General features: G+C 38.8%; 1 protein-coding gene across 1 annotated transcript in view; it reads right to left on the reverse strand.

The window, feature by feature from the left end:
• The window catches only part of PKD1L1 (polycystic kidney disease 1 like 1), a 337,192-nt gene that overhangs the window by 255,546 nt on the left and 70,204 nt on the right, over window positions 1-11,442 (reverse strand). The window contains exons 12-13 of the mRNA XM_006901616.1: window positions 6,784-6,861; window positions 648-790 (exon numbers count right to left, since the gene is read on the reverse strand). Coding sequence (XP_006901678.1) covers window positions 648-790; window positions 6,784-6,861 — 221 coding nt within the window. The remainder of the gene's footprint in view (window positions 1-647; window positions 791-6,783; window positions 6,862-11,442) is intronic.

An 11,442-nucleotide genomic window follows, 5' to 3' on the forward strand; every position in this document is an offset into this window, starting at 1 on the left:
GGGGTACTCGGGATGGGTTTGTCAGAGGCAATGAGATTGGCACAGGATAGAGCACGGTTTAGGGCTGTTGTACATAGGGTCACTATGAGTCGCAAGAGACTCAACGGCACATAACAACAACAACAACAACCTTGGAGAAGGACATCATGCTTGGGAGGGTGGAGGGACAGTGCAGGAGGGAAAGGCTTTCTATGAGGTGGATTGATTCAGTGACTGGGGTAATCAGGAAGAGAGTGTCAGAGATAGTGTGATTGGCACAGGACAGAACAGAGTTTAGGGCTGTTGTACACAGGGTCACTCTGAGTTGCAAGAGACTCAACGGCACATAACAACAACCTGTCTCAGTGAGTAGCTACTGAGTCCCCCTGCTCAGTTTTTGTCCACTTCTCAGAACGTACCTTTTCCTTGTCTCAATGCCATGCTCTTATTGTAAAAAAAAAAAAAACACAGTAGGAAAAAGAGATGATTTTTCTCATAGCTCAGCAACTTCACAACAAGAACTTTAAGCCAACTCTCTTGCAATGTGAAGGGTGATGTTTTATATTTCTTTAGAATTTTATCTAAAGAACTTGCCATAACCTTCAATAGCTGTCACTGTTCTGATTTTTTCAGAATAAGAGCAATACTAGGGGATTACCAATACATACCGGTTTTCCTGACATGCAGAAAATGCTGAAGATGGTATATGCCTCAAGGCCATGATGAGGTTGTATCTGACAAGCTACATCCTGGGGGGCTCTGTTGACCATCAAGTACAGTTGAGCTTTACCCAGCAAGATGTGTTTTGAAGCTAAAGAGAAATATTAAGTAGAGATTACAGCATCAGAGGGAATTACAATCGTTATTGTTGTGTGCCATCAAGTCATAACTGACTCATAGGTGACCCTCCAGTGGGTTTTAAGAGGCAGTAATCACATGGGAGGAGAATGTTCATACTTTTTCCTGCAGAGCAGCTGGCAGATTCAAACTATGTGCCTTCAGGATTACAGTACAGATTCTTACCACTAACATGAAGTTATATTTTTATAGTACAAACCCATAGTAGTAATGTTCAAACTGTGGTCCCTGGACCACTGTCAGCAGCACACTGGAATGTGTTTAGAGTACCAATTTGTGGGCCTAGGATCTGATAAATAAAAAAACTAGAATTTTCAAGACTAGAATACAGTCCAACAATACATTTTAACAAGTCATCCAAGTGATTATGACATAACTAAAGCTTGAAGAGCTGTATTACATAGTGAAAATTCAAAGGTATTGCTGCTGAATTGGAACCAACTCATAGCTTACCCTTAATAGGTTTCCAAGGTTGTACATTAAATAGGAAGAAACCTATATAATTTTCCAAGTTTCTAAGGTGGCAAATTACATGGGACGAAGTGCCCTAAATCATTTGATAATGTTGACAATAGCAGGCACTGCATGCTGAGCCTTTGCTATGATTCTGAGATGGAGCTAAATGTTTTTCATCTATTATCTTTTATAAAAGTCACATCAACTATAGAATACTGATGCTACAACAAAAGTAAAATAAAAGAAAAAAGATCTGATTGACCCAAGAAATCTTTACAAAGTGACATTTAAGCAGAATCTAATGGTATGAGACATATACTAGACTAAGAAGGAAACTGTGGGAGAATAATAAGTATTCCAGTGGAGATGACTATAGGAAAAGAAAGCCATATGGAAGAGAACAGATGATATGAAAAGTTTTAGGGGAAAGAGGGAGAAGAGGTATGAGAACTAAAGCCAGATTTGCACCTCAGTGACAAGCCAACAAGATAGTCTTGTAGGCTGTGGTGAGGCTCTCAAGATCCTCTTCTAGTCAAGTAGATGATTGATCAAAAGAAGGCATTTAGACTCACTAGTTGTATAAATGTAAGAGGCAAAAGAATGAGGCTTACATTTTTATGGCATGTGACAAGACAAAAGCACACTGTCTCTCTTAGGGTTTGTAAATGAGTCATGGAAAGTGCAGATACATGTTTACAAAAACACAAATTGATCTCAAAAACCAGAACATTGCTTGGCTCCACAATCAACACTCTTGGTAGTAGCAGTCAGCAAATCCAAAGGTGAATTGGGCTGGGAAAATATATTTTCAGAGACATCTCCAGAGCACTGAAGAGCAATGATATCAGCCTGGAGACTAAGGTGTGTTTGATCCAGGCCATGGTCTTTGCAATTATACGTTACGCACTAAGGATGACAGAAAAAGAATTGATGTCTTTGAGCTTTGATTCTAGAAAAAAAGTATTTAATATACCATGGACAGCTAGGAGAACAAACAGGTTCATCCTGGAGAGGCTGAAAACTGGCTGCTTCTTGAAGACAAGTATTCTGAAGCTCCATCTGACATATTTTTTGGCATATTACAAGGAGGGCTCAGTCCTCACAGAGGGACATTATGCTTGGGAGAGTGGAGGGACAGCACAAGTGAGGGAGAATCTTGATGAGATGAATTGACTCAGTGACGAGAGTAATGGGAGTAGGTGTGTCAGAGACAATAAGGTTGGCTCAGGATAGAGCAGGGTTCAGAACTTTTGTATATAAAGTCACTATGAGTAGTAAGCAATTTGATGGTACATAACAACAGCAATAATGGATTTTAATTAATTCAAAAGTGTTGGCACTAAACTCACCTGTAGACATAAATTGTTGAAAGCTCTGTTTTGTACAGTGTTAAAACTCACTAGACAGTGTAGAAGTTACCCACAGAAGAGTATCTAAATATACCAAAAGTATAAAACTATACCCAACATGCATCAGTCATGCACAGGGCAAATGTTACTAACATGTACAGATTAATCCTCTCACTGAGAACTAAGAAAGTGTGATAATGTTTTTAAAGTATGTTTGAAAGCATTGGGGAACTCCTCAAGTAGCTAGGACTTGAGAGAGCAAAATCCCAGAAAGAAAGAAAATACACTGAAGTAAAGCACCTATGTATCATCATTTCTTCCTACAAGACATGTGTTGAAAACCAGAAAGCCCAAAGTTCAGAAATTTCAGTAGTATCCCATCATTGGAAGAGGGAAAAAAATGGCATAAGATCTATATATCAGAAGAAAGAAGCCAAACACACACACCAAATTCCAAAAGTTCACCAAAAAGGTAATCACGATGGACTTCAGAAAGATTTAAGTCAAGCCTCAAACAAACTCAATCCTGGGGGTCCAAGGTGTAATGTCACCCTCTCTAGAGGGAATGCAATAGTCTAGAGATGCAACATCTATAATTACAAAAAATATTTAAATAAATAGTTACTATGCATATACTGGAGGAATGTCTATCTGTGTTTCACTGACTATGCAAAGGCATTTGACTGAGTGGATCATAACAAACTGTGGCTGACTCTGAGAAGAATGGGAATCCCAGAACACTTTATAGTTCTAGTGCAAAACCTATACTTGGGCCAGAAGACAGTCGTCAGAACAGAGCAAGGGAACACTGCATGGTTCAAAATTGGGAAGGGCGTACGCCAGGGATGCGTTCTATCTCCATACATTTTCAACCTGTATGCAGAACAGATCATCCGGGAGGCTGGAGTCTATGAGGAGAAAAGTGGGTTCAAGATTGGTGGATGATCTATTAACAATCTGCTTTATACAGATGACACAACCCTGCTTGCTGAAACTGAGGAGGACCTGACGCACCTGCTGCAGAGGGTCAAGGACTATAGCCTCCAATATGGATTGAGGCTCAATGTCAAGAAGACAAAGATTCTCACCACTGGGCCAAATGGAAGCATCAGGATGGATGGTGAAGAGATTGAGATTGCTCACAGCTTTAGTCTGCTTGGCTCCACAGTCAACACTCTTGGCACCAGCAGCCAAGAAATTAAAAGGCGCATTGCCATGGGAAAGTCTGCTGTTAGAGACCTCTCCAAAGTACTGAAGACCAATGGTGTCTCTCTGGAAACTAAGGTGCGTCTGATACAGGCCATGGTCTTTGCAATCACTTGTTATGCATCAGAGAGTTGGACAATGACCAAGGAGGACAGAAGGACAATTGATGCCTTTGAGCTGTGGTGCTGGAGAAGAGTATTGAGAGTGCCATAGACTGCTAGGAAAATAACCAGATCCATCACAGAAAGGGTTAAACCGGGTGGCTCTTTGGAGGCAAGGTTTCTGAGGCTCCATCTAACATACTTTGGACATGTTGTAAGAAGAGACCGGTCCTTGAAGAAGGACATCATGCTGGGGAGGGTGGAGGGACAGTGCAGGAGGGGAATGCCTTCTATGAGGTGGATTGATTCGGTGACTGGGGTTATTGGGATGGGAGTGTCAGAGACAGTGCAATCGGCACAAGAAAGAGCAGAGTTTAGGGCTGTTGTACATAGAGTCGCTATGAGTCGCCAGCGACTCAACAGCACATAACAACAACAACATCCATATCTTTCAAGAATGGAAAGTACAAAGGAAGAAGGAAAAATATCCTCCCCAGACTAAAACCCATCAGTTACTTAAAAGCGATGAATATACCACATAGATATAGATTTTAAAATAAGTGAACAATATCATTAATATCACAAGCAAGCAAGATTCTGATGAAAATTACTCAAAAACGAGTGGAACGTCATATTAACAGAGAGTTACCAGAAGTGCAGGCTGAGTTTAAAAGATGTCGTGATACTAGGGATATTATAGCTAATGTTAGATGGATCTTGGTTAAAAGCAGAGAGTACCAGTGGAATGCCTATCTATGTTTCATTGACTATGCAAAGGCATTTGACCGTATAGATCACAACAAGATGATTGGGAGGATGGAGGGACAGAGCAAGAGAGGAAGACCCTGGATGAGACGAATTGATTCAGTGACTGGGGTAATGAGAGTAAGTGTGTCAGAGACAGTAAGATTGGCACAGGATAGAGCAGGATTTAGGGCTGTTGTGCATAGGGTCACTCTGAGTTGCAGGTGACTCAACAGCACATAACAACAACAATAACAATATTATCACAATTCAACTCCAAATAAGTTTGGATTAATTACAACTGAGCTGCCTTAAAAAATATGTATTATCAAATAATAAAAATTCTGATCAAATAGTTGGAAACTGTGAAAAAAGATTATATGAAATTCCAAAACTGGAAAATTAGAGTAAGTAAGGCTAACTCAGTGGATAATTTTAACAGCAGATTACCTGTATCTGAAAAGAAAATAGTACATTTTCAGACAGATAGGTCAGTAGAAATGCATGGAATTTGCAATGGAGAAGCAAAATACTAGAAAAGGAAGGAATATAAAAGAAGTGTTGTTGTTGTACATTGTTGAGTTAAAACTGACTCATAGCTGACCCTCTGACTGGTTTTCAAAGGCAGTCAATTACAAGGGAGGAGAATGGCCATCTATCTCCCAAGGAGCAGCTGGTGGATTCAAACCATGTACCTTTGGGTTTGCAATATAGTTTCTTGCCACAAGGCCAGCAGTGCTCCCTATAAAAAAAATACAGAACATGGCAAAAAAAAATCTAACATTTGTGGCATTGGACAAAAACAAGGAACATATGAAAGAAGTAATATGGGGAAAATAGTTGAGAATTTTTCAGAACTGGTGAAAGGTATCCAATCACAAAGGCAAAAAAGGTTTTGAATTCCATTATGGGCTATCTGCAAACCTTATAATTACTGTACCTCAGGTTGTCTCTCTTTCCTTTATATTTGACACTTGGTGGAAAGAAGTTTGTCAGTTTTGTTGTCAGGAGCTATCCAATTGACTATGACTCATAGTGACCCTATGAACTATCGGTCTGAAGTACCTTATCTTATACCATCATCATGATCTCTGATCTGCTTGAGCTCACTGTTAACAGTAAGCTTACTATTGTTATCATTGTCATTGTGCCAATCCATCTTGTTGACCTCCTAATTGCAGCCTTTATTGCTTCTGGTTTCCCCCATTTTAAATTTTTTTTTAATTAAAAAACCCTCTTCTTCCACAAAACAGTGGGTTCATTTTTAAATTCAGTCACTTTAGGAAAAATCAAACCTGTGTTTCAGGGTAACAATACTCAAAGAAACAAACAAACAATGAAATGGTGTCTTTAAAATGCAGATCCTAGAATTATATAAATGAGTAGAAGAAAGAAAAGGAAGGAGGGAGAATAACTTTCAAAAATGAAGGTAAATTCATTATATTTTTAGATAAGCAAAACTTGGAGAATTTGTAACTAGTAGAGCTACACTAAAAGGAATTCTAAGAAAGGAATGTTTCTTGAAGCAGAAAGGAAAAACACCCAACACCACAAATAATAAGGAAAAAGAAATGAAGACTATTAACTGGTAAATATGTACATAAATTTAAATTGATGTTACTTGTACAAAACAAAAGCAATAGCATTTTGTTGAGTCTTAAATATATGTAGAAATTATTGACAAATTTACAAGGAGGAAACAAACTTCTCTAGTACTTAATCTCAAAGAAAAGATATAAAATGAGGGGGGGAAAGAATCAAAACAAATATCTCAAGACAACTACCCAACTACAAGCCAGATACTTGAGTAGAGGAGGAAGAAGTGCTTTTATAGAAACATGTTAGCTAGTTAATTAGTTAGTTGGTTGGTTAGTTAGATAGCTAGTTGCTGCTTATCCTGTTCTTCAACATAAGAAATCAGTTAAAACAGCATGACAGCAAAGAAGATGGGGGAAGTCAGAACTCGCTAGAACAAAGTCTTACCATGGTCAGAAAAACTTCCCAAGGTGGAGGGAAATTTTATATATATTTGAATAGAACTATGGCCTTTCCCTTTCACTGAAAAAAATTAAACAAGAAGTTTCACATACCCACAGAAGCTTGTACAATGTACGTCTCTCCACTTCTCAGTGAAAATGGCTTTATTGTCATAGTTTGTCCTGTGATACCTAAAGAAATGGATGTGTGTAAATGAGAACAATGATTAATTAAACTCTGAAGACAAGATGACTCAAGATTCAATAAAAAGGCAAGACAAATTCCTTAATTATAAGTTAACTCATAATCAAAAGGTATAGAGAAAGCACATGTTAATTAAATGCATCTGTTCAAGCTTGGAAAATTCCATTTCATTAGTGTTTCCTCATTTTTGGTTGTTCTGAGAGCTTTTTTGGGGGGTATTTATTTAAATTTGCTTCTGTGGAGTTGATTCTGACTTTGATAGATCCTTCATCAGGTTTTCAAGGTTATATGCCTTTACTTAAAAAAGAATACTGGGTTATATGCCTTTACTTAAAAAAGAATACTGGAGAGTACAACAGGAAGGGGAATCTGTTCTCTGACCACACTGAAGAACACTTCAGATAATTACAGACTTTAGGAGAGAGAGGCACACACAGGTGAGATTCCTATAAATGCTGCACAAGACCTGAGAGAGCAGAAACATAAAGGTACCAGGAACTGTCCTCCATCCTGGATAGAGAATGCACCACTCAGGGAAACGTTGTCACCCACCACTCCACAAATCATCAAGAACAATAATGGACTCTAGGAGTGGAGAGACAGACCACATTCAGGTGACATTCCCATATGGCTGGTCTGCAGACCAGAGAGAATTAAAAAAAAAAAAAAAAGTACTGGTTGACTAACAAAGTTCATATACATTGTGAACTTGAAGGGCTTTAGGAAAAGCATACTTTTCCACTATGTAAGACTAGGAAGGAGTTGTTCTCCCCCATAAAGAGAATACTCCAAGTCTACAACTAGACAATAGCATCATAAAGGTAAAGAACTGTTAACAACCAACACAAACATGATAGAAACAGTCTAACACACAACACATACCAAGAAAAAAAAATCACATAAAGACAAGAAAGCAGCACGTAGCTTCAGAGATTGTGAAAGACAAAAATAAGCCTTCTCTTAATAAAGAAGATTATATTGGAGACCCAATAAGTACCCTAGAGACAAGGAGACAAAATAATCATACCAGGATGGAATTATATTAAAAGCTAATGAATAAGTTAAAAATGATGGAAGAAAGACGTCAAACTATAAATAATGAGGTAGAAGAATTTTTAAAATCATCACAAAACAGAAAGGGTACAACCAACACAGGTCTGGAAGTATCAGAAACACATGAAAATACAAGGCAGAATATCAAGCACAACATAGGAGAATTTCTATACACAGTGGAGGGACAAAAAAGCAAAACAGAAAAGATGGAACAGAGTCATCAAGCTGGAAGATAAGCTCATTGGGGACATACTAGAAGGAAAAGCAGAGAAGGGATGCCAGGAAAATGAAGCAAACATTAGAATCATGTGGGATGACATCAAAAGGAACTACAAATATGTAAATTGGAACTCCAGTGCTAGAGAGGAGGAGAGAAAGCAGAGAAAATTGTGGAAGAGGTACTAGAAGAAAATTTCCCAAATACCATTAAGAATGAGGAAATTCACATTCAAACAACTCAGCAAACTCCAGACTAGACCCCAAAAGAAAAACATCAAGATATATCAAATAAAATTCTCCAAAATTAAAGAAAAAGATGTTGTTATTTGCTATCAAGTTACCTGCAACTCATAGCAACCCTATGTACAACAGCCCTAAATGCAGCTCTGTCCTGTGCCAATCTCACTGTCTTTGACACCCCCACACGGATTACCACAGTCATTGAACCAATCCACCTCACAGAGGGTCTTCCCCTCCTGCGCTCTCCATCCACCCTCCCAACCATGACTTTCCTCTCCCAGGAATGGTCCCTCCTTGCAACATGTCCATTGTCAGAAAAAGCCTCAGAAAACTTGCCTCCAAGGAGCAGTTCGGTTTATCCCTCTCCAGGATGAACCTGTTTGTTTCCTTAGCAGTCCATGGTATATTCAATACTCTTCTTCAGCATCACAGCTCAAAGGCACCAATTCTCCTTCTCTCCTCCCTAGTCATTGTCCAACTCTCTGATGCATAACAAGTGATTGCAAAGACCGTGGCCTGTATCAAACTCGCCTTAGTCCCAGAGTGACACCATTGTTCTCCAGCACTTTGGAGAGGTTCTTAACAGCAGACTTTCCAATCACAATATATCTTTTGATTTCCTGGCTGCTGATGCCAAGAGTGTTGACTGTGAAGCCAAGCCGACTAAAGCTGTGAACAATCTCAATCTCTTAACCGTTCATCATGACACTGTTAACTCGCCCAGTGGTGAGATTCTTTGTCTTCTTGATATTGAGCCTCAATCCATACTGAAAGCTGTAGTTCTTGACTCTCTAAAGCAAGCACTTTAGGTCCTCCTCAGTATTAACAAGCAGGGTTGTATGGTCTGCATAACACAGATTGTTGATGGATCTTCCACCAATCCTGATGTCACACTTCTCATCGAGCCCAGCCTCCTGAATAATCCGTTCTGCATATAGGTTGAAAAGGTATGGAGATAGGACACATACCTGGCATATACCTTTTCCAATTTTGAACCATCCAGTATTTCCTTGCTCTGGTCTGACGACTGCCTCCTGATCCAAGCATAGGTTTCACCTTAACACGATCAAGTGTTCTGGGATTCCCATTCTTCTCAGAGTCAGCCACAGTTTGTTATGATCCACACAACACCTTCCTTCATCACCACAGGCTCTTGCTCATATGTTGTTTCATGAAATTCTACTGTTTCTGCCAATTCTTTTCGATACAGTGACTCACAATATTCTTTCCATCGTCTTTTAATACTTCCTGTATCATTTAATATTCTGCTGAAGGCATCCTTGATTATAGCAACTCAAGTTTTGAATTTTTTCTTCAGTTTTTTGAGCTTAAGAAATACTGAGCAAATTCCACCCTTTTGATTTTCTGATTCCAGCTCCTTGCACATTTCATTTTAATATTTTACTTTACCTTCCTGTGCTGCATTTTGAAAGCTTCTGTTCAGCTCTTCAGTATCTTGAATTCTTCCTTCTTATTTGACTTCTTGGTGCTTCAGTGCAATATTCAGAGTTTTCTCTGACATCCATTTTGGTCTTTTTGAGAGAAAAACAGAGCCAACTACAAAGAGAAAAACGAATTTCATTAAGTCCTTATTTCTCAGTAGTAGAAACTATGTGAGGAAGAAGACAATGGGATGGGATATACAGAAGACTGAAATAAAACAATTGTCAGTGAAGGATCACTTAGCAAAGTGGTCCATCAAATATGAAGAAGAAATCAGTTCATCTGCAGAAAAGCAGGAACTTAAGGAATTGAAAAACAATAAATATAATACATCATATTAACAAAGAAAAGAACAAGAGCCTATCAATTGATGCAGAAAAGGCCTTGACAAAATCCAACACCACTCCCTGATTGAAACATTCAATAAAATAGGAATAGAAGGAGATTTCCTCAACACAGAATATATGTGTGTGTGTGTGTGTGTGTGTGTGTGTGTGTATATATACACAAAATCAAGAGTCAACATCATTCTCAGTAGAGAAAGACTAACGATCTTACAAACAGGGACCAAACAATGATGTCCACTGTCATCATTACCACTCAATATTATACTGGAATTACTTGCTAGGGCAATAAGGTAAATGAAGGAAATAAGAGGCAGTCAATCAAAAAGAAGTAATAAAACTGTCGCTATATGTAGATGATATGATAGTGTGCACAGAAAACTCCAAAGACTTAAAAAAAAAACCCACCACAAAAACCAACTCTACAAAACAACTATGTGATATCATCTCACCCCAGTAAGAATAGCAAATTTAACAGAACATCAAATGCTGACGGGGTTGTGGAGAAACTGTTGGAACCCTTAGTCACTGTTGGTGGGAGTGTGAAATCGTGCAACCACTATGGAAGGCTATATGGTGCTTTCTCAAAAAGTTGAAAATACCATTTGACCCAGTAATTCACTACTGGGAATTTACCCTAAAGAAAGCATAACCACCATCCAAGCAGATATATACGCACACCCACATTTATTGTGGCTTTGTTCACAACAGCATAGAGTTGGAAACAACCCAAGTGCCCATCAAGAAACAAATGGATAGGGAAACTCTGGTATATTCACATAATGGAATGCTATGCAGCATTTAAAAACAAAGAACTCATGAAATATTATGCAAAATGGATGACCCTGGAGGACATTATGTTGAATGAAATATCTCAGTCACAAAAGGACAAATATTGCATAAGCCCATTGTTGTAAAATGGGACTGACATCGAAGGTAAGGGAAGATAGAGAAGGAGTGGAGGAATGATGTATACTGCACTGAAATAGATGAGGGACCAAGGGTGGCCCACATCAGGTCCTCGTGGCTGACAGGATTGACAGGCCCCAGCTCCCAGCTGGAAACAAAGGAGGACGTTTCAAGGATTTAGATCCTCCCAGAAGAGCTGTGGGTGAGCATTAATATTACTCATAAGTATATTCGTTTTCTCCTGGACACAAGAGCCTACTATTTGGTCCTAAAAGCCTTCTGAGGTCCCAACTCTTCTCACTATTTCTTAGTTGTTGGAATTGACAGAAAACCTCATAAGCAGCTCCTTACTTCACCTCT

Source organism: Elephantulus edwardii, unplaced genomic scaffold (genome assembly GCF_000299155.1).
Source record: "Elephantulus edwardii isolate Elephantulus edwardi_28Jun2011 unplaced genomic scaffold, EleEdw1.0 scaffold00339, whole genome shotgun sequence".
NCBI lineage: Eukaryota > Metazoa > Chordata > Mammalia > Macroscelidea > Macroscelididae > Elephantulus > Elephantulus edwardii.